A 23789-nucleotide genomic window follows, 5' to 3' on the forward strand; every position below is an offset into this window, starting at 1 on the left:
ACGCTCAATTGTATGTATACATGTCTTAATTTCCGAAATCAAACGTCTGATTTATGGACACATATTTAAATCGCTGCAGACTTTTAAATGTTAAAACACACTTCAATTCCACGAAAATGACTGTCGCCTGTTTGGATCGCCAAACATAGTCAAACTAATAATAATATTTTTTTGTAATCTTTTAATATAGTAATTTTAAAACATTTTATATTTATTATTTCGAATCAATTAGTAAGCCAACTGCATTGTCTTGTAAAAGGGGCATAACTGTGGTGTAACTTGAGCAATTTATCTCAAGTAATTGTCTGCAAAAGTAATATGGTAACTATATTTTACTATAAAAGGGATATAGCTCTGGAATTACATTGGCGAATCACCCTTTGACCGTATTTGACTGAGACATTATGCCTGCAAGCACTGTCACAAAACGTATCATGATTGGATATTTAAATCTAATCAACACATAAAAAGTTGTGTACACAATTTCTCTATAAAATAAAACGATATATATATTTAGAACTATTTATTACTTATATTACAATATATATATATATTAAATCCAACCCATGCAGATATTTGTTTTTAATTGCGCTAAGGACTGGAAACAAACTTAAGTTAATAGAAAATGTTGAATTGGAGGTCCCGATAAAGCCTTTATGTTTGAAAACAAGGAAGATTTTAACTGCTTGTATTTTGAAATTTATAGCATGCTTCAACAATAGGGCTACAGTGAAACAGCAAATGTTTACATAATTACCCTTTAAAGCTGCAATCTCACAGATTGAACGTCTTGACAACTTTTTTATTTTTTGTCTTGGAACGAGCTAATTTGTGCGAAAATCCATGGAAACCAGTTATATAGGACTGTTGACAAAAATTGGATCGCATATTTTAATATTTAAGTTCAAAAAATGATGTTTTATGCATTTTTCTTTAAACCGTTAGTAACGGTTTATGCAATAAAACATTAATTTTCGAACGGAAATATGAAAATCTACCATCTGTATTTTTGTCAGCAATCTTATAACATTGGTTTGAAGATATTTACGCAAAAAATATAAGTATCTATCATGTGTTTCCGGTACGGATAGAAAAATCCGACTCGAGGACACGCGCGTAAGCCGGTAACGAGACTTGCCGAGTTACCGGTCACGCAGCGGCCCCGAGGGTCGGATTATTCAAACCGGACCGGAAAACATGATTGATATTTTTTCTTGCATATCTAAAATTATGAATTTGTGGAAAAAATGACGTAGAAAACGCACATTTGTACAGTTCACCAAAAAGCGCGTGCGACGTTGTGTACTGACGTCATAAAGCGCAGTAATTTTAAATCACTATTGACGTCATTATTTATTTTCAATTTTATTTAAAAGTGTTGTATACTTATATGTTTGAATCCGCTTTATTGTAATTGCATAATATACTTTTTATAAACCATACAATAAAAGAAATAAAAAGTGGCGCGTTGTTGCGCGTTACTCATCTTACATGCGGGGTGTAAGATGAGTTTTTCCAGCACACGTCCGGTATGCAAGAATTGCCCTTTCTTGCATACCGGACGTGTGTTTCCGGTCATGTGACCGGTGCTGGAAAAGATTCTTATAGATACTTATATTCCAAGACAAAAAATAAAAAAAGTTGTAAAAATGGTAAATCGGTAAGAGTGCAGCTTTAAATAAGGAAGTTAAATGTAATATTCAAGTCGTTGAATCTATTAATAAGGACACATGCCTTTTATACTTTTAAGATGTAATTGTTTTCATGTTTAAGTTTATATCTAAATTTCAAATATAACTTCCTTAATCCAGCGCACAAGTTTGCTGTGCAGTGACTTCTTGTCATTAACTATTTTACGCTACAGAATGTTACATATAAAATGATTATCTTCACCAAACAGCTCCGATACTATTTTTTTTCTTTGAAACAATACGTTTATTGGTTAAAGCAAAACATGTATATGTTAAGTATATGTTAAAGGAAGATGTACACAGTCTATTGAAATAATAAGTCCAAACAAGCAAGCTTCTCTCGACGAGAGTTGTCTTTGTAATAAAGGTGATGATCATCCGGGTTGTCCATGTTTATTCATAGAAGACTACACTCACTGAAAAACAACGCATGATATTAAGATTTGAATAGTGAAAATGTAGTGTATATGACGTGCTTTTATACATTGCATTTTACTTATTCTTGCAATCTGTTTTCATTTGTTTTGTTTTTTCTCCAAACAAATGCGTGCAGGACAAGCTGCTAATGTAACAAGACCATGCATACCAACGGCCAAATACAGAAGTGGGTTTGAAGGTCCAATATCTCAGCCCTTTTAAAAAGTTATCAAAATTTTATATGTTTAGTTCAATCGTAAGTAAGAATTAAACTGGAACATGATTTCGAACATGTAAAATTCAGATTTAGAGTTGGGTACATCATTTTTTACAAAGTAAAATTTGAAAAGAATTTGGTTAAATAGCAGTGTCGTTAAACGCAAAACATAGCATTTTGGCTTGAATTTCAAGCGCTTGCTGCAAAGCGATAATCCGTGATCAGCCTGAACAGCAAAACTAATAAACATCGAGGCGCGAAAACCCTGTACAACGTGACGTATGTATTAAATTATTAATAACATTAATGAGTAAGATAATCTATTGTACAACTTTATAGCAACATAACCTACTTTAAGCACATGGTCACTTCTACGCATGCCACTGGCTGTCCCATTTCTCTTACGTTTGCCTTCACAGTAAATTGTCCCTTCACTATGAACGGCAATTGTTTGAAAGGGATCCTCCTAACAATATATATGGGTATTGCCTGAAACAAAATGGCACTTGGCATGCAGTCTTGAGCTTTCTGTGTATTGAGAGAAGGGTTCGTGGGGGACATAGTTACAATTTACTGGTGCATAAGAATCAAGGGCTTTTGATTCTACTCAACGTGTGACCAGGAACGCCATGCTTATCTTTCTGCACGTGCGTTACATTTCAGCTTAACATGGCAATTGGAATGATAAATAAATTGTACAAATATAATTGTATAAAACTGAGTATCTGAACTTTAAATCCACTCATAAAAAGCAATATTTTCAGAATTTTGCGTGAAATATGAAATGTGCATTAGTCCGGAAATAGTGTTCTCGTGGCCATCAGGACATAATAAAGTTTCATAAAATTAATATACCGGTATAGTACAATCCTTCTTGTCCAGCGCTTTCTTCAGGTAGTAGCAAACGTCCGACACGTAACATCTCTCTCCAAGAATATAGCACAGCTCCGTTTCACCGTGCTCTGTCTTCAGTCGTATGCTCAAACTGGCCTAGGATGACAGAGAATGACTAAAGATTCAATTTTTATCCCTGTAGACTAGATTATTTTTTATGTTTAGAATATGTGGCGATAGTCCACTGGCACCGGATGTTCACATTCAATACCGTGCATTCTTATAAAAAAATATTTTCCGATGTTTTTTCACATTTTTGGTATTTTATTTTTTAGTTTGGAATTATAAGATTTATTTGATTTTTTTTAAAAAATACTTATGTTATTACATGCTTTAAAAAGAAATAAAAGGACATTTTTTTCAGAAAACGGCCTGATTTTATAAAAGAGTGTAATTACCAAAATGGTATTTCATTGTTTCACTGTTTAAAACAGTGAAATATCATGTTTATTTCACTGATAAATCTCTATAAATCAGCTGAAAGCATGTAATAAAAGGTGATTTTATCTCCTTCGAAACCACAACATATCCTCAGTTTTCAAAATTCTCAAATGATCGATGTTCTTCGCTACTCACATCAACTTTGCCTGTTTTACCAATCTCCTTCGTAATTGTTGCATCCAAAGTGAGATTAACGTAGGTAAGGTTCATTTGCACGGGGTCGGGCTCAATGGAAGCATTGTTAACGAAGAAGGGTACAGGCGTGCTGTTACAATTCTGGAAGTGAAACCCGCCCGTGACTTCATTGGGCTGAAACATATAATAAAGGTCATCCTACAAAGTTTTAGTATTCAATGAGTACAATATTGTTGCCTTTTTCATTGTTATTCAAATTTGAAATTTACAATGTATATATATATATATATATATATATATATATATATATATATATATATATATATATATATGCGACATATATATATGCGACATATATATATATCAATTTCTAATACTAGAATTGTCGTTTCATGTTGTATAATATTTCACTTTCTGTTGTTTTGTTTTCACTAAAAGCCATGTAGAAATAAGATTTAAAACACTTACCATAGAGATTGAAGAAGGAATGGAATAAAAGTCACAGGCACAAAATAGAAACCAAGTGAATAAACAGAATATCTTTATCACGACCATTTCTTTCATAGTATGCATCACACGACTGTAGACTAAAGGTAAATACAATTGTCAATGCAAAAATGTCCTTATTTAAACAAAAGTAGACACATCCGTCGATTTTTAAAATGGTCTGACAAATCATTATTTGGTATACACAGGGGGGGGGGGGGGGGGGTACACGTATTCCGAATCTGCAAGGGTTTAAGTGAGGTTTTAGAACTTTAGCAATGTTTTCTGCTTTAACATTATTTAAATGTGGTATTTTAATTTCATATCAATTCCTTTGCTGTACAAGAGCCTTCATGGTATTTGTTTTTGTTTAACCACCTAAATGTGTGCCCCCCTGATACATGAATGAACTATTCACAGCTGATTTTAAGGACTTCATATTTGGCATATAAACTGCCACCTTCATTCCACTTCCATATTACACATACCCACTCTTGATGTCGCATTTATAAATAAATACATGTTGACATGATTTGGTAGTTATAGCGTATTCTTCTATATTGTTGAAGAGTTTTCTCATCATCGTATTAAGTGTCAGTGTTTTGACGTGTCATGATATTGGAATTGAACAATTTTAAAATTTAAGAACTCATAATAATGAACTTTTCATTAACCGTTATGCATTAGTGATTCCATCATTTGTTAATATAGCCATTATATAAATTATGTGTGTTTTTTTGTGATTTTGTACATTTTGTATTGTTTGTTTGTGTTGATAAACAGTGTGTGTTGTTTGTGTTTTATGTACATTTCGTGTTGTTTGTGTTTTATGTACACTTCGTGTTGTTTGTGTTTTATGTACAGTTCGTGTTGTTTGTGTTTTATGTACAGTTCGTGTTGTTTGTGTTTTATGTACATTTCGTGTTGTTTGTGTTTCATGTACAGTTCGTGTTTTATGTACACTTCGTGTTGTTTGTGTTTTATGTACAGTTCGTGTTGTTTGTGTTTTATGTACAGTTCGTGTTGTTTGTGTTTTATGTACACTTCGTGTTGTTTGTGTTTCATGTACAGTTTATGTCTTTCGGGCCTCATAACAGGGTTCCTACTTTGAAGTGTTATTACTGGCCTTGTCTCTGTAGTTTTTATCATATTAATTATTGTAACCAGTGTTAGCTTCGTCCATCGTCGTCTTTCGCTTTGAACAATCTTTCAATCTTATATTATAGTGTGACTCATTATCAAGTAATCCTCTTGAGGCAAACACTAAATTTCCTGTTTTTTATAAAATGAGATTTGTTTTCATTAGTATGTACATTTTCTCACTGGCGCACTATCGAAAGCTAAACCATTACAAACTAATAAGTATGAAATCCACCATGACCTGAAACACACGGAAACAAATATCCACTAAATAGATACTTAAAACAGAACAATAGTTTTGACAAAACGGAAATCTATATTATTAATACCAACATAAACAATAAAAATACTTATATAGCATGTTCATAAAAAAGCCAAGTAGTCATACTCCTACTGTGAGTGTTTTTGCGGGCTAAATATATAACATAAGCATCACCTATACACAACTTGAGACACACAATCTATACCTACAATAAACAACATTCGCACTGACAATACACACAGTGAACATCGAGACACACAAAAACCTACAATCAACTAGATGCACACAGCTATACATACAATCAACAACATGCACACAGCAATACAGAAAATCAACTAGATACACACAGCAATAAAGACAATCAACAACATGCACACAGCAATACAGACATTCAACTAGATGCACACAGCAATACAGACATTCAACTACATGCAAACAGCAACACAGACATTCAACTAGATGCACACAGCAATACAGGCATTCAACTACATGCACACAGCAATACAGACATTCAACTAGATGCACACAGCAATACAGGCATTCAAATACATGCACACAGCAATACAGACATTCAACTAGATGCACACAGCAATACAGACATTCAACTAGATACACACAGCAATACAGACATTCAACTAGATGCACACAGCAATACATACAATCAACTAGATGCTAACAGCAATACAGACATTCAATTAGATGAACACAGCAATACAGACAATCAACTAGATGCACACAGCAATACAGACACTCAACTAGATGCACACAGCAATACAGACATTCAACTACATGCACACAGCATTACAGACATTCAACTAGATGCACACAGCAATACAGACATTCAACTAGATACACACAGCAATACAGACATTCAACTAGATGCACACAGCAATACATACAATCAACTAGATGCTAACAGCAATACAGACATTCAACTAGATGCACACATCAATACAGACAATCAACTAGATGCACACAGCATTACAGACACTCAACTAGACACACACAGCAATACAGACACTCAACTAGATTCACACAGCAATAGAGACATTCGACTAGACACACACAGCAATACAGACAATCAACTAGATGCACACAGCAATACAGACATTCAACTAGATTCACACAGCAATACAGACATTCGACTTGACACACACAGCAAAACAGACATTCAACTAGATGCACACAGCAATACAGACATTCAACTAGATTCACACAGCAATACAGACATTCGACTAGACACACACAGCAATACAGACATTCAACTAGATGCACACAGCAATACAGACATTCAACTAGACACACACAGCAATACAGACATTCAACTAGATGCACACAGCAATACAGACATTCAACTAGATGCACACAGCAATACAGACATTCGACTAGACACACACAGCAATACAGACACTCAACTACATGCACACAGCAATACAGATATTCAACTAGATGAACACAACAATACAGACATTCAACTAGATGCACACAGCAATACAGACACTTAACTAGATGCACACAGCAAAACATACAATCAACTAGATGCTAACAGCAATACAGACATTCAACTAGACGCCCACAGCAATACAGACACTCAACTAGATGCACACAGCAATACAGACACTCAACTAGATACACACAGCAATACAGACACTCAACTAGATGCACACAGCAATACAGACATTCGACTAGACACACACAGCAATACAGACACTCAACTAGATACATACAGCAATACCGACATTCGACTAGATACACACAGCAATAAAGACAATCAACTAGATGCACACAGCAATACAGACACTCAACTAGATACACACAGCAATACAGACACTCAACTAGATGCACACAGCAATACAGACAATCAACTAGATGCACACTGCAATACAGACAATCAACTAGATACACACAGCAATACAGACATTCAACTAGATGCACACAGCAATACATACAATCAATTAGATGCTAACAGCAATACAGACATTCAACTAGATGCACACAGCAATACAGGCATTCAACTAGATGCACACAGCAATACAGACAATCAACTAGATGCACACAGCAATACAGACATTCAACTAGATGCACACAGCAATACAGACAATCAACTAGATGCATACAGCAATACAGACATTCGACTAGACACACACAGCAATACAGACAATCAACTAGATGCATACAAGCAAAACAAAATCAACAATATGCATACAAGCAATACAGACATTCTACTAGATGCACACAGCAATACAGACATTCTACTAGATGCACACAGCAATACAGACATTCATCAAGATGCACACAGCAATACCGACAATCAACTAGATGCTTACAGCAATACAGACATTCAATTAGATGCACACAGCAATACAGACAATCAACTAGATGCACACAATAATACAGACATTCTATTATATGCACACAGCAATACACACATTCAACTAGATGCACACAACAATACAGACATTCAACTAGATGCACACAGCAATACAGACAATCAACTAGATGCACACAGCAATACAGACATTCAACTAGATACACACAGCAATACAGATATTCGACTAGATATACACAGCAATACAGACAATCAACTAGATGCACACAGCAATACAGACATTTAACTAGATGCACACAGCAATACAGACATTCAACTAGATGCACACAGCAATACAGACATTCAACTAGATGCACACAGCAATACAGATATTCAACTAGATACATACAGCAATACAGACATTCAACTAGATGCACACAGCAATACAAACATTCAACTAGATGCACACAGCAATACAGACAATCAATTAGATGCACACAGCAAAACAGACATTCAACTAGATACACACAGCAATACAGACATTCAACTAGATTCACACGGCAATACAGACATTCTATTAGATGCACACAACAATACAGACATTTAACTAGATGCACACAGCAATACAGACATTCAACTAGATGCACACAGCAATACAGACATTAAACTAGATGCACACAGCAATACAGACATTCAACTAGATACACACAGCAATACAGACAATCAACTAGATACATACAGCAATACAGACATTCAACTAGATGCACACAGCAATACAGACATTCAACTAGATGCACACAGCAATACAGACATTCACTTAGATGCACACATCAATACATACAATCAACTAGATGCACACTGCAATACAGACATTCAACTAGACACACACACCAATACAGACATTCAACTAGATACACACAGCAATAAAGACAATCAACTAGATGCACACAGTAATACAGACATTCAACTAGACACACACACCAATACAGACATTCAACTAGATACACACAGCAATAAAGACAATCAACTAGATGCACACAGAAATACAGACATTCAACTAGATCCACACAGCAATGCAGACATTCAACTAGATAACAACAGCAATACAGACATTCAACTAGATGCATAAAGCAATACAGACATTTATCTAGATGAACACAGCAATACAGGCAATCAACTAGATACATACAGCAATACAGACATTCAACTAGATGCACACAGCAATACAGACATTCAACTAGATGCACACAGCAATACAGACATTCACTTAGATGCACACATCAATACAGACATTCACTTAGATGCACACATCAATACATACAATCAACTAGATGCACACAGCAATACAGACATTCAACTAGATGCACACAGCAATACAGACATTCAACTAGATACATACAGCAATACAGACATTCAACTAGATGCACACAGCAATACAGACATTCAAATAGATACATACAGCAATACAGACAATCAACTAGATGCACACAGCAATACAGACATTCAACTAGATGCACACAGCAATACAGACAATCAATTAGATGCACACAGCAAAACAGACATTCAACTAGATGCACACAGCAATACAGACATTCAACTAGATTCACACGGCAATACAGACATTCAACTAGATGCACACAACAATACAGACATTTAACTAGATGCACACAGCAATACAGACATTCAACTAGATGCACACAGCAATACAGACATTAAACTAGATGCAAACAGCAATACAGACATTGAACTAGATACACACAGCAATACAGACAATCAACAAGATACATACAGCAATACAGACATTCAACTAGATGCACACAGCAATACAGACATTCAACTAGATGCACACAGCAATACAGACATTCACTTAGTAGCACACATCAATACATACAATCAACTAGATGCGCACTGCAATACAGACATTCAACTAGACACACACACCAATACAGACATTCAACTAGATACACACAGCAATAAAGACAATCAACTAGATGCACACAGTAATACAGACATTCAACTAGACACACTTACCAATACAGACATTCAACTAGATACACACAGCAATAAAGACAATCAACTAGATGCACACAGAAATACAGACATTCAACTAGATCCACACAGCAATGCAGACATTCAACTAGATAACAACAGCAATATAGACATTCAACTAGATGCATAAAGCAATACAGACATTTATCAAAATGAACACAGCAATACAGGCAATCAACTAGATACATACAGCAATACAGACATTCAACTAGATGCACACAGCAATACAGACATTCAACTAGATGCACACAGCAATACAGACATCCACTTAGATGCACACATCAATACAGACATTCACTTAGATGCACACATCAATACATACAATCAACTAGATGCACACAGCAATACAGACATTCAACTAGATGCACACAGCAATACAGACATTCAACTAGATACATACAGCAATACAGACATTCAACTAGATGCACACAGCAATACAGACATTCAACTAGATACATACAGCAATACAGACAATCAACTAGATGCACACAGCAATACAGACATTCTACTAGATGCACACAGCAATACAGACATTCACTTAGATGCACACATCAATACATACATTCAACTAGACACACACACCAATACAGACATTCAACTAGATGCACACAGCAATACAGACATTCAACTAGATGCACACAGCAATACAGACATTCAACTAGATGCACACAGCAATACAGACATTCAACTAGATGCACACAGCAATACAGAAAATCAACTAGATACACACAGCAATAAAGACAATCAACAACATGCACACAGCAATAAAGACAATCAACAACATGCACACAGCAATACAGACATTCAACTAGATACACACAGCAATACAGACATTCAACTAGATACATACAGCAATTCAGACAATCAACTAGATGCACTCAGCAATACAGACATTCTACTAGATGCACACAGCAATACAGATATTCACTTAGATGCACACTGCAATACAGACATTCAACTAGACACACACACCAATACAGACATTCAACTAGATACACACAGCAATAAAGACAATCAACTAGATGCACACAGTAATACAGACATTCAACTAGACACACACACACCAATACAGACATTCAACTAGATACACACAGCAATAAAGACAATCAACTAGATGCACACAGAAATACAGACAATCAACTAGATGCACACAGAAATACAGACATTCAACTAGATAACAACAGCAATACAGACATTCAACTAGATAACAACAGCAATACAGACATTCAACTAGATGCATAAAGCAATACAGACATTTATCTAGATGAACACAGCAATACAGACATTCAACTAGATACATACAGCAATACAGACATTCAACTAGATGCACACAGCAATACAGATATTCAACTAGATACATACAGCAATACAGACAATCAACTAGATGCACACAGCAATACAGACATTCTACTAGATGCACACAGCAATACAGACATTCAACTAGATGCACACAGCAATACAGACATTCTACTAGATGCACACAGCAATACAGACATTCAACTAGATAATACAGCAATACAGACATTCAACTAGATGCACACAGCAATACAGGCAATCAACTAGATGCACACAGCAATACAGACATTCAACTAGATGCACACAGCAATACAGACATTCTATTAGATGCACACAGCAATACAGATATTCAACTAGATACACACAGCAATACAGACAATCAACTAGATGCACACAGCAATACAGACATTCTACTTGATGCACACAGCAATACAGACATTCAACTAGATACACACAGCAATACAGACAATCAACTAGATACACACAGCAATACAGACAATCAACTAGATGCACAATGCAATACAGACATTCAACTAGATACACACATCAATACAGACAATCAACTAGATACATACAGCAATACAGACATTCAACTAGATGCACACAGCAATACAGACACTCAACTAGATGCACACAGCAATACAGACACTCAACTAGATGTACACAGCAATACAGACACTCAACTAGATGCACACAGCAATACAGACACTCAAGTAGATGCACACAGCAATACAAACACTCAACTAGATGCACACAGCAATACAGATATTCAACTAGATACACACAGCAATGCAGACACTCAACTAGATGCACACAGCAATACAGACATTCAACTAGATGCACACAGCAATACAGACATTCAACTAGATGCACACAGCAATACAGACACTCAACTAGATGCACACAGCAATACAGACACTCAACTAGATGCACACAGCAATACAGACACTCAACTAGATGCATACAAGCAAAACAAAATCAACAATATGCATACAAGCAATACAGACAATTGACAAGATACACAAGCAAAACTTATATTAACAAGATACACACAAAAAATACGGACACTAAACCAGAGACAAACGTACAATGTAAACAATTAATTAGAGACACAAAGGCAAAAAAGCCAATCACCTAGAGACACGCAAGCAATACAGATAATTAACTAGATTAACGCAATCAGTACAGACAACCAACTAGATAAGACAACCAACTAGATACACACAAGCAATACAAGCAATCAATAGCATGCATACAAGCAATACAGACATTCAACCAGAGACACACATGCAATACAGACAATCAACTAGAGACATACATGCAATACAGACAATCAACTAGAGACACACAAGCAATACAGACAATCAACTAGAAACACACATGGAATACATACAATCAACTAGAGACACACATGCAATACATACAATCAACTAGAGACCCACATGCAATTCAGACAATCAACTAGAGACACACAAGCAATACAGACAATTATTAATACACAAACATGCAATACAAACAACTAGCAGCATACGAATACACCTAACCAATACATATATTAACTGAATACACACACTCAAACAGACATTCACTTAGAAACACATTCAGTACTTCATTGTTTATTTTTTATTGTGAGCACGATTTATTATAGTTCACAAGGCATTAATCAGAAATTGTTCAGAATGGTGAAGAATTTCTATGTATCCCATGTATGGAAGTTTTAAACAAACAGGAGTCAATGTTTCATGTGGATTTATTTATGTGGAGATTTAAAACTGGAGATGGTCGTAGCACAATACCGACAACCCACTAGATGTGATAGTAGCACACTACGGACAACCAACTAGATGTGGTCGTAGCACAATACAAACAACCAACTAGATGTGGTCGTAGCACTATACAGACAACCAACTAGATGTTGTCGTAACACAGTATATACGACCAACTACATGTGGTCGTAATACAATACAGACAACCAACTAGATGTGGTCGTAACACAGTATAGACGACCAACTACGTGTGGTCGTAGCACAATACAGACAAACAACTAGATGTGGTCGTAACACAGTATAGACGACTAACTACATGTGGTCGTAGCACAATACAGATAACCAACAAGAGGTGGTCTAAGCACAATATAGGTATCCAACTAAAGATGGTCGTAGCACAATAGGGAATACCAACTAGATGTGTCCGTAGCACAATACAGACAACCAACTAGATGTGGTTGTAGCACAGTAATAAAAACACTAGAAGTGGTTGTAACAGAATACAGATAAACAATTAGAGGCAGTTTTAGCACAATACTGATGAATAAGGAGTGGTGGTCGTATAAAAGTTCATGCAACCTATTACTGGTCGTCGTAGCACAAGACAGACAACCAACTAGAGGTGTTCGAGTCACAATGTAGACTACCAACTAGAAGTGGTCGTAGACAATACAGACAACCCACAAGAGATGCTCGGAGGCATTACAGACAACTAACTAAATGTGGTCGTAATAAAATACAGACAACCAACTAGAGGTGGCCGTAGACAATACAGACAACCATCTAGAAGTGGTCGTAGATAATACAGACAACCAACTATAGGTGTTCGTAGACAATACAGACAACCAACTAGAGGTGATCGTAGCAAAATACAGACAAATAACTAGATGTGGTCGTAATACAATATTAATTACTTAGTATAGGTGGTCGTAGCGCAATACAAACAAAAAATTAGAGGTGGTCGTAGCACAATATAGACAACCAACTATATGTGGGCGTAGATAATACAGACAACAAACTATAGGTGGTCTTAGACAATACGGACAACCAACTAAATATGGTCGTTGACAATATAGAAAACCAACTAGAGATGGGCGTAGACAATACGGACAACAAATAAGAGGTGGTCGTAGCACAATATAGACAGACAACCAACTAGAGGTGGTCGTAGACAATACAGACAACAAACTACAGGTGGTCGTAGACAATACGGACAACTTGCTAGAGGTGGTCGTAGAAAATACAGACAACAAACGAGAGGTGATCGTAGACAATACGGACAACCAACTATATGTCGTAGCACAATACAGGCAACCAACTAGAGGTGGTCGTAGCACATTACAGACAACTAACTAAATATGGTCGTAATACAACATAAACTACCATCTACAGGTGGTCGTGGCACAATAGAGACAACCAACTAGAGATGGTCGTAACACACTACAGATACATAACTAGAGGTGGTCGTAGACAATACAGGTATGCATGGCCACAAACACACTGAAAATGATCATTGAAACAACTACAACGATGATTGCGTTTTGTTTAATTGAATATTCATTCGTCTTTTATCCATCAACTTCATGCCTTCTTACAAACCGTTTCATTACGAGACGTTTACAATTTAGAGAAAAGAAGTAGAGTCAAGATACACTTTCTTCTTTTCCTGATCAAAGGAGTGCAAACATATTAATTAAGTCCAAATGCTCCAGATAACTGCTCCCCTTTCCTACAAGTAATAATTATAAAATGATACGGTGATACTCTCGCTAAAAGAAGACAGAAGGAGAACATATTTTGCCCTTATCTATTTTTTTTATCACATATTGAACAGCCATTAAACAATTAACATGATTATAATGTTATAACAGACATTTGGTTTTCCTTCATTAATGTATCTATTGATAGTTGTTAAAATATATACATATATATGTAGTGTTAAAGAACCTCACTAAAAGAATGAATGAAATATTAATAGGTTTACTTAAAAAAGAAAATTTTAAAACGAATACACAATAGAATAGTTGATTGTAGAGCATAGATCACAATGCGTTTGACAAAAATATAAAGTTGAAATAGAAACCAAAAACTTACTTAAATGAGAACTCGAAACTGAAACACCCAATGTTCAATGCATTTTCCTTGATATTGATGTCGACCTTGAAATGGCCTTTCAGTCTGAAAGGCTGGGTGCCGAATGTCCATTTTATATGTGGTATCTGATATTTGCCCTGCAATGTAAGTTTTGCAGTATGCATATGGTTGAAGGCGTTTAATGAATCAATCAAACTTAAGTTTTTTCTATAGATAAGAATCAATCGTTTCCAACACTTGAGTTAATGCAATTCATAAAAATCAGTTATGACGTAAACATTAAGTACTATAATGATATATAAAGGGTGGCATGTTTCAATAAAAAGCCCCAAAAAACGTTTACAATATATATCAACAAAAAGATGGTGAACGGTTAATCGAATTTACAACAAACAAAAAATCCAGAGGTTGTTTATAAGGTCCTATAATATTTTCCCTTTTTTTGCTCGTGGACTGTTAACACGTTCTTCATAAATGCAATTTTTGTTCGATTGTGTATCGAAGACCTACATCAGATTTAAAAGATGCAAACGTAGAAATTATATCGCGGAACTGCATGTATTTTATGAGGGATTTCAACAACACAATTAGGAAATTAATTATCCCACAAGAGGCTGACCTTTGTGAATAACAAAAGCCTTCAGTTCTGAGATTTGGGCAAATGAGAATATCCATGGAAAGGTATAGGTTATTTAACCTGTTCCACAAATCTTGAACAATATTCATCCCAAGAAAAAGTTTTCAAATGTCTCTTGTTTATTCAGAACATAATTGACGTAAGTTTTCAATTGTATTATTCTAGAAATAAACAGATATTGTTCTGAAATGATAGAATTGCAATAACAATCGAACATTACGATGGCAGTGTAAATTTTTTATGCCACTTAGTTAACTCGTTGTTTGTTCCAAGAATTTGATTAAATCGATATTATTTTCCATGATTTTCTTCAAAGGTTTTATTTGCAGTATATATTGAACTAAAGTATTTATTTTAATTTAACTATGCTCCGACTTCTGAACAAGTGTGCTAAAAATAGAATTTACATGGCATTCTTCTTTAGAAACATGTTTTATCTTACTAAGCTGTTAATTGGTAATTGTTTAAATAATCAAAATATTAAAGAGCAATACGATCAAGGCGTATTGTCTCATTGAAATCCTAAAACTCTTGCTATGCATTCAAGGATGTATTAAACAAATTCGATAACCTTTCATAACAATTCATTTATGATATTATACGGTTCGTTTAATTACATTAATGTAAGTTATTATTCAATAGTACTGTTTTAATTGAACTATTTTCAAGAACTATTTCTCTTTTTTTTGAAAACTGTTTCTATTATGGGAAGAAAACATTTCGTTAAGAAACTTATTACAAAAAGCTACGCGTCATATTTACTACAATAGAACGCAAGGTCCATTTTCAGAAACCATCTTAGTTGAAAACTGCAAAATTAAAAAGCAATATTTTGATTTATTTACTTTTTCATTGCAATGCATTTAAATCCAAGCACTTGCACCATGGTCTACATACATTTCACAACTTTACATCATAGTAAATAACAGACGTCCTTAATTCAACTTCCAAACAAGCCAATAACCAACTTCGTTGAACAATATCCTAATTGTGTCATGAAAACTGACCAAGTGTACGTACCATTGGCAAAGGGCATTTGCAGTTCCATGGCACACGTGCATCGCCTTCTAATTCCGTCACATTCACAGGGCAATATGATATATTTTTTCTATCAAGAAGATCGCAGATGTCTGTCACATGACAAACATCCCACGGTAAAATGTAGCAAAGCTCTGTGTAGCCATCGGTAGACTCTATCAACACTGAGTTCAAGAGCTGCGAGAAAAAAGGAGATACAATGTACCAATCACTCTTATTATTCGCAATACTCTCTAGACTACCAACAAGGCGGTACCTAACAATCCTTGATAAGCACATTTAGTGTTTATATAGTATATATACTGCTGTTTGAAAAGTTGTGTGCTGTTGTTCCATGTTCCTTGATTACGAGGTTTCGTTTTTGTGTTCTATGTCTTTTTCGTTTACCCAGTGACATTAAACAGGGTTTACTTCTAAACTTTTGGCTACTGAGCTTGTTTCTGTAGTTTTTCATATGAAAAATGAAATTTATCGACAAGCTTAAACATTATTAAATAATCTTATTTAAGTATAAGCAAAAGTCGGCTTTACCTTTCTGTGTTTACCTTTTGTCTTATAGGCACCGGTATATATTCACTGACGTCCTGAGACTCAGCTCAGAAATGTAAAATTTTAAGTTTAACAAAAAGGTACTCATGTCATTCCTTTGACAAAAGTTGATTGGATAATAATTACACAAATAATCTATGGAAATGTGTTCTATGATTGTATTGTAGATTATGTACCTTATCTTTAAAAACGATTGAGAGACCATTATTAACATGTTGTACTGATCATATAAAATTACGAAATCAATTGGCCATATTTAGATTGCCCTAACATAATTTCGAAAATAAGAGAGGCAGAGTTCAAACTGTTGTCAGAAAAATATTTCGTTATAAAAAAAATTCATTGCCCTCTTGACTCGTTCTCGAATCGCAACTGACAAACATCAACCATACAAAGGCCACTCGGATTATTATTATTATTATTATTATTATTATTATTATTATTATTATTATTATTATTATTATTATTATTATTATTATAATGCGTTAAATGGCTCAAATGTACGGTAAATAATTGTGTTCATATTTGGAGGTCTTTACTCTGCATAACAAGTTGAACATTGTTTAATCGAACATATTCATTAAAATTTGTCAATACTATTGACAAAGTAATGGAGGTTTAAAAATGCATCGTGAACGACAAATGTTTACTTCAGGAAATTATCTATTGACAATCGAAATCGTTTAAAATATAGATACACGTGAAATGATACACCACCAATTAACTAGAAATTATCCGTAATCCGTTCGTAAGTATATGGAAAGTAAACACGTCAAGATAAACACTATAAAGTGTAATGGAAGTTGATTCCTTGTGTTTTATTTAAAGAAATCAACTTACTGTTGATAAGAAACGTTGCATTAATCGAATTGATAACGAAACGTTTCTAACTGACACATTAAATAAAGTAATCTGTAGCTATTTATGTTCAGTGAAATTTAATAAAATAACATGAATGAAAAAAGCTACACTGAATGGAAAGGTTATTCATACGCATCTTTAGTATGTGACAATCAACTATTAGCTGAAACTTTCCTTTGGGTCTCAGCTCCTTGGGCCATTATGAAAGTATTAAGTATATCATCGCATAATGGTTTGACACCACACAAGCATCAACCTCTCAGTATTGTACTTCACTACATAATCTCGTATCATTACGGTACATTAGTATCGGATCGTATGTTAAAGTATCTGTGCTGTAATGTGTTTATTAATCTCGAATAAGACATACCTCCAGTCTCTCCCCAATCATTAACCTTGTAGTATACCAAGACATACCTCCACTCTCGTCTCGTTTGCCACCACTCTTGTAATGGTGAAGCTGCCATTTACAGACAGGGTGGGGCCCACTTCTACATTATGCGGGTCTGGATGAAGGACTACGGGGTTGGGACTGAAGCTGATGTGGTGTCCCGTTATAACAGCTTCCGTTTTATTGCAGTTGGAAAATAGGGAATGGTTCTGCACGAAGTGTAATAATGCAAGTCATTACAGCGAAGAGAAAAAATATCATAGTACAATCATTATGTTGGAAACTTCTGATGTCCAAAAATGTACAAATAAAAATATAACTTTTGTAACTTTTGAATGGATTATCTTATCGGATCGCTTACACATTTATTATCTCATTCGAACCAAAGTTGAGATATTTCATAAAACTGATGACAATAACCAAGCAGTTCTAATTTTTTAAACAATCTCTACCTAATGCACTATGTGTAACATGTCTGGTTTTATCTCTTCTAGTTGAACTCATTTAATTTAGTTTTAGCAAAACAATCAACAATCTACGACAATCTCTTGCAAAAAGTACTTTTGCATTCACGAAATCAATGTAATCAATTGATATACTTTAACTTGTACTTCTATGTTTAAGATAACTTCATTTATGGCCATGGTTATAAATATAATGTTATTGCATATCACGTGAAAAGATGGGCGTTTACTTTTATGATTCATAAAAACTTACCGAAACAGAACTAAAATGACCATCCCTGTTGCATACTGAAAGTTTCCACAACAAAACTAGCATTAAGAGCAAAGAAACTAATATATCCATAATGTTCAACCCATGTGTTTCTATAACGCTGTATAAATATGTCTGTACGTATTTACTTCAGGTACAATAGTATGAGGAAATAAATCTATATGAATAAAGATGAGAAATAAGTTGACAAGTTGTTTCCTTGCGACGTGGAAGTTTATTCATGTACGTGTAAGTTAGATCTTTATACAGAGTGTTTCATAATATTTGTTACCATTTCGCTGTATGACATTTTTTAAAATACGGAATGTTCTTTTAAATAAAGTTCACCAAGTGTTAGGAGATATAATAAAGTTTCAATTGATAAATAACAAGAGCCGTTTTACACAAAATAACTTCCCCTGAAGTATGTGGTGTAGGACCATCTTGTTGAAACCAAATACTATTTAAGTATTCATCTTTCCGTCTTAATGCTAGCACAAATTTCTTCTTTAAGATGTCGAGAACTGTTAATTGTCTCAACATCACCGTTAATTGTCTCAACATCACCGTTAATTGTCTCAACATCACCGTCAATTGTCTCAACATCACCGTCAATTGTCTCAACATCACCGTCAATTGTCTCAACACCACCGTCAATTGTCTCAACATCACCGTCAATTGTCTCAACATCACCGTCAATTGTCTCAACACCACCGTCAATTGTCTCAACATCACCGTCAATTGTCTCAACACCACCGTCAATTGTCTCAACATCACCGTCAATTGTCTCAACACCACCGTCAATTGTCTCAACATCACCGTCAATTGTCTCAACATCACCGTCAATTGTCTCAACATCACCGTCAATTGTCTCAACATCACCGTCAATTGTCTCAACATCACCGTCAATTGTCTCAACATCACCGTCAATTGTCTCAACACCACCGTCAATTGTCTCAACATCACCGTCAATTGTCTCAACATCACCGTCAATTGTCTCAACACCACCGTCAATTGTCTCAACATCACCGTCAATTGTCTCAACATCACCGTTAATTGTCTCAACATCACCGTCAATTGTCTCAACATCACCGTCAATTGTCTCAACATCACCGTTAATTGTCTCAACATCACCGTCAATTGTCTCAACACCACCGTCAATTGTCTCAACATCACCGTTAATTGTCTCAACATCACCGTTAATTGTCTCAACATCACCGTTTTTTTATCCTCGAAAATGGACCAATAAATCCCTCCCGATGAACTCAAGGCTGCCCAAACTGTTAAATTCTGTGAATGTATAGATCTTTCAATGCAAAGGTCTGGGAGGGGGGGGGGGGGGTCTGTACACCAGAAGCGACAGTTTTGTTTGTTCAACTGAGTCTTAAATAGAAATATGCTTCGTCTTAGAACCAAATAGTGTCCGCTGTATCTGGTCGATCTTACATCCAGTTGACAAAGGAAATTCGGGTACTAACGTCAGTATCTTTTAAGGGTTGCTTTATTGAAATTGTGTATGGTGATAATTTTAAGTCATACCTCAGTAGACACTAGAAACAGTAACTTTGTTAGTAATGCTACCTAATGATTTACGTACAGACTTCTATAGTGTTTCTTTAATAACAGATTTCACCTGGTCGATGCTCTCGAAGACCTGACGGCTTTCGATCAGTGTTACCATGTCGTCTGTCATTAACTGACCAAGTCTTTTAACTATTCTGTGCACTTACATCGTACTGAGTTTCTCATTCTCAGGATATCGTTTTTCCATTGATCTAATGGCTGTGAACGGCGAATAACTCTCATAATACAGCTTTTATCACATGCTTACCCTTGTTTTCCGTGTAATATAACCATTACGTAGATTTAAAAATTTAACCATGCTAGAAATTCTTATCTTTTCATCCATGGTTAAGTGATATGTGGCGGTTGTACTAAACCACCCTGCCATTCGTCCACATCGTGATTATTTACATTTTGCTCCTAGTATGACTGATAATGGTTCTTGAATATATAGTTAAACCGGTTCTAGAGTTAGGGTTAGGGTTGTTGACAGATGCGCCTACCATTAGGGTAAGGGTTGTTGACAGATGCGCCTACCATTAGGGTAAGGGTTGTTGACAGATGCGCCTACCATTAGGGTAAGGGTTGTTGACAGATGCGCCTACCATTAGGGTAAGGGTTGTTGACAGATGCGCCTACCATTAGGGTAAGGGTTGTTGACAGATGCGCCTACCATTATGGTTAGGGTTGTTGACAGATGCGCCTACCATTAGGGTAAGGGTTGTTGACAGATGCGCCTACCATTAGGGTAAGGGTTGTTGACAGGTGCGCCTACCATTGCCTTAAATGAGCAGTCTTAAACAAACAAAGACTGCCGTTTCCATAAAATAGATGTAGTCAAGGCTTCTGCATGGTCCCTCTTCCAAACCGGTAAACCCAGAGAGAATAGTTACAGCTGTGTGGTAATTACAAGCGTAGACATTTTTAAATTATTTAATTATGATTTATAAACTGTATTCAGAATGTATATTCGGTCAATAATATTCTGTCTAGAACAACTCATTGAACTTTAGGGGTAAAAAGGAAAACTAAAATCGATTCACTGTGAACATTTATTTAGATGATGCACTCCAAACAAGACTTTCAGTTATATACAATGAACAAGGGTCATAATATGTGTCCAATAATTTGACTTGTAGTTTCTGTGTCAGTCATATGCGCTAGGATCCTGGCTTCCCTTGCTGCAAGGCAACATAGTGAATTATTTTAATAATGCACATATATTGCGTTCGAAAAACCTAAAAAGAATTATTCTTAATTATGTCAATTATACTTTTCTCGATATAAGTAAATTTGTTTTTAAACAAAACGTTACTTACATGTGTAAATAATATAATGGCAACTACAAAGATAAAACTATAACCCTGATATGTAACCAGTATCCCCTAGTACACAACGTTGGAGATCAAACAAACATTACGCAGCTATCAACATGACGTCATTGTTGACGCGGTCTGTGCAGAATAAGAAACGTTCGGAGCACCTCGGCCATTTTCATCGAAAACAACCTCGGTTGTATAAGGACGGTTTACAATGTCAGAAATCGGTTCACTTTAACTAACCTCCAAGTAGATCGCGTCGTAATTTCAATTTAGCAATTAAACTACTTTTTACGTATTGTCTTTACTCTTTGGAATCTTAATTATGATTGCAATCATACACTTCATTGGCAATCAATTTAAACTAAGATCGAAAAATACAAGCTAAGATACTACATGTTATTCATAATATAATTCAAAATTTTACGATCTACTTCTACTAATGTACCGGCATACATCCGAGGTTGTTTTCGATAAAAATGGCCGAGGAGTTCCGAATGAATACGGAAGAACCCCATGTGTTAGAAGAGAGAGGGGGGATACTATTATTCAGATTACCACAAAAGACGGCAGGAGCGCGAGATACTACTCTCAAACAGGTAAATAAATTTAATTACTTGAACATAGTACGTTATCATAATAACTACCTGAAAGAGAATTTAAAATTGAGGCAACCGATGTGATGTCTGCCCTGTTTCAAGTTTATGTCGATGTCGAAATCTCCTTCGAGACGAACATGCTGCTGTGGGAATTGAAATTTAAAATCTGGCCACCAGTATATACCCTGAAAACCAGATGAAAATTGCATAAAGTTAGATCAAAAAAACAAATTGTTTCTCACTTCCGGTGTAATGGAGGTCTTACTCACTTGGTCGTTAATTGAAATTATCTAAGCGTGTTTCTTTTTAATTGCCGTATATTTGTGTTATTTGAGCATTGTCAAACTCTAATGATAAAAATCCAAGTTGAGGAAACGAATGAAACTTGACATCCGAGACATTTGTACAGTGATATCAGTTTAATATAGTGTCAATGCAATGGAAAACTATAAGGACAATACGATTATATATTTTTTAAAGCGAGAATACCTCGATGATGGGACATGAACAGTTCCATGCCTTGTTGATGTGTTCCGTTTTGTCATAAATTAATACGGGACAGTGGTTCTTGAACCGGTACCGATAATCTTCGATTAGGCCACATAGGTCATTTGAATGGCAGAAGCGTAAAGGCAGCCATAAACACAGCTCTGTTGTTTCATAACCAAGTGTCGTCAGCTTAATCGAGTTCAGCAACTGAAATTCGAAGGAGTGTTATTCTGTCACCTGTAAGTATGGACATCACGACATAACGATTCAATAGCTGATCGCATTATCAATAAGATAAATTGAAACTAAAGTTAAATAAGTAATAAAACCATATGAAATATTAAGAATTATTCAAATCAGCAACAAAGCCAATACCATCACTCACATATCAATCAATATTTACTCGTATGTCATCTCATACTTTCCTACCTTT

General features: G+C 35.3%; 2 protein-coding genes across 3 annotated transcripts; both read right to left on the minus strand.

Moving 5' to 3' along the window:
* Window positions 1-518: 518 nt before the first annotated feature.
* LOC128227771 (uncharacterized) lies at window positions 519-10307 on the minus strand. Of its 2 annotated transcripts, none has more exons than XM_052938603.1 (5): window positions 4264-10307; window positions 3796-3969; window positions 3181-3315; window positions 2678-2791; window positions 519-2107 (listed from the first exon to the last, which is right to left on the minus strand). In XM_052938603.1, the coding sequence occupies exons 1-5, from the start codon at window positions 4366-4368 to the stop codon at window positions 2105-2107; spliced, it is 531 nt and encodes a 176-aa protein (XP_052794563.1). In that variant the 5' UTR covers window positions 4369-10307; the 3' UTR covers window positions 519-2104. The 2 variants fall into 2 exon arrangements, with proteins under 2 accessions (XP_052794563.1, XP_052794561.1); XM_052938601.1 differs by having other exon boundaries at window positions 2678-2814; window positions 4264-10293.
* A 2763-nt stretch (window positions 10308-13070) lies between these two features.
* Window positions 13071-19547, minus strand: LOC128227770 (uncharacterized). The gene is made up of 5 exons (XM_052938600.1): window positions 19390-19547; window positions 18699-18881; window positions 16854-17048; window positions 15197-15333; window positions 13071-14831 (listed from the first exon to the last, which is right to left on the minus strand). Exons 1-5 carry the CDS (start codon window positions 19477-19479, stop codon window positions 14792-14794), a joined length of 645 nt encoding a protein of 214 aa, XP_052794560.1. The 5' UTR covers window positions 19480-19547; the 3' UTR covers window positions 13071-14791.
* Between the last annotated feature and the right edge of the window lie 4242 nt (window positions 19548-23789).

This window comes from Mya arenaria, chromosome 3 (assembly GCF_026914265.1).
Source record: "Mya arenaria isolate MELC-2E11 chromosome 3, ASM2691426v1".
Classification (NCBI taxonomy): Eukaryota; Metazoa; Mollusca; class Bivalvia; order Myida; family Myidae; genus Mya; species Mya arenaria.

What these genes read in the sequence shown, in the direction of transcription:
- LOC128227771 (XM_052938601.1), bottom strand. Translation starts at nt 4,368, where the DNA reads ATGCATACTATGAAAGAAATGGTCGTGATAAAGATATTCTGTTTATTC. An exon ending in TTCCTTCTTCAATCTCTATG is followed by an intron (nt 3,970 to 4,263) that starts GTAAGTGTTTTA and finishes TATATGTTTCAG; the next exon opens with CCCAATGAAGTCACGGGCGG. An exon ending in GTAAAACAGGCAAAGTTGAT is followed by an intron (nt 3,316 to 3,795) that starts GTGAGTAGCGAA and finishes CTGTCATCCTAG; the next exon opens with GCCAGTTTGAGCATACGACT.
- LOC128227770 (XM_052938600.1), bottom strand. Translation starts at nt 19,479, where the DNA reads ATGGATATATTAGTTTCTTTGCTCTTAATGCTAGTTTTGTTGTGGAAA. An exon ending in CAAACGAGACGAGAGTGGAG is followed by an intron (nt 17,049 to 18,698) that starts GTATGTCTTGGT and finishes TTTTTCTCGCAG; the next exon opens with CTCTTGAACTCAGTGTTGAT. An exon ending in AGTTTCGAGTTCTCATTTAA is followed by an intron (nt 14,832 to 15,196) that starts GTAAGTTTTTGG and finishes TATTACTTGTAG; the next exon opens with GAAAGGGGAGCAGTTATCTG.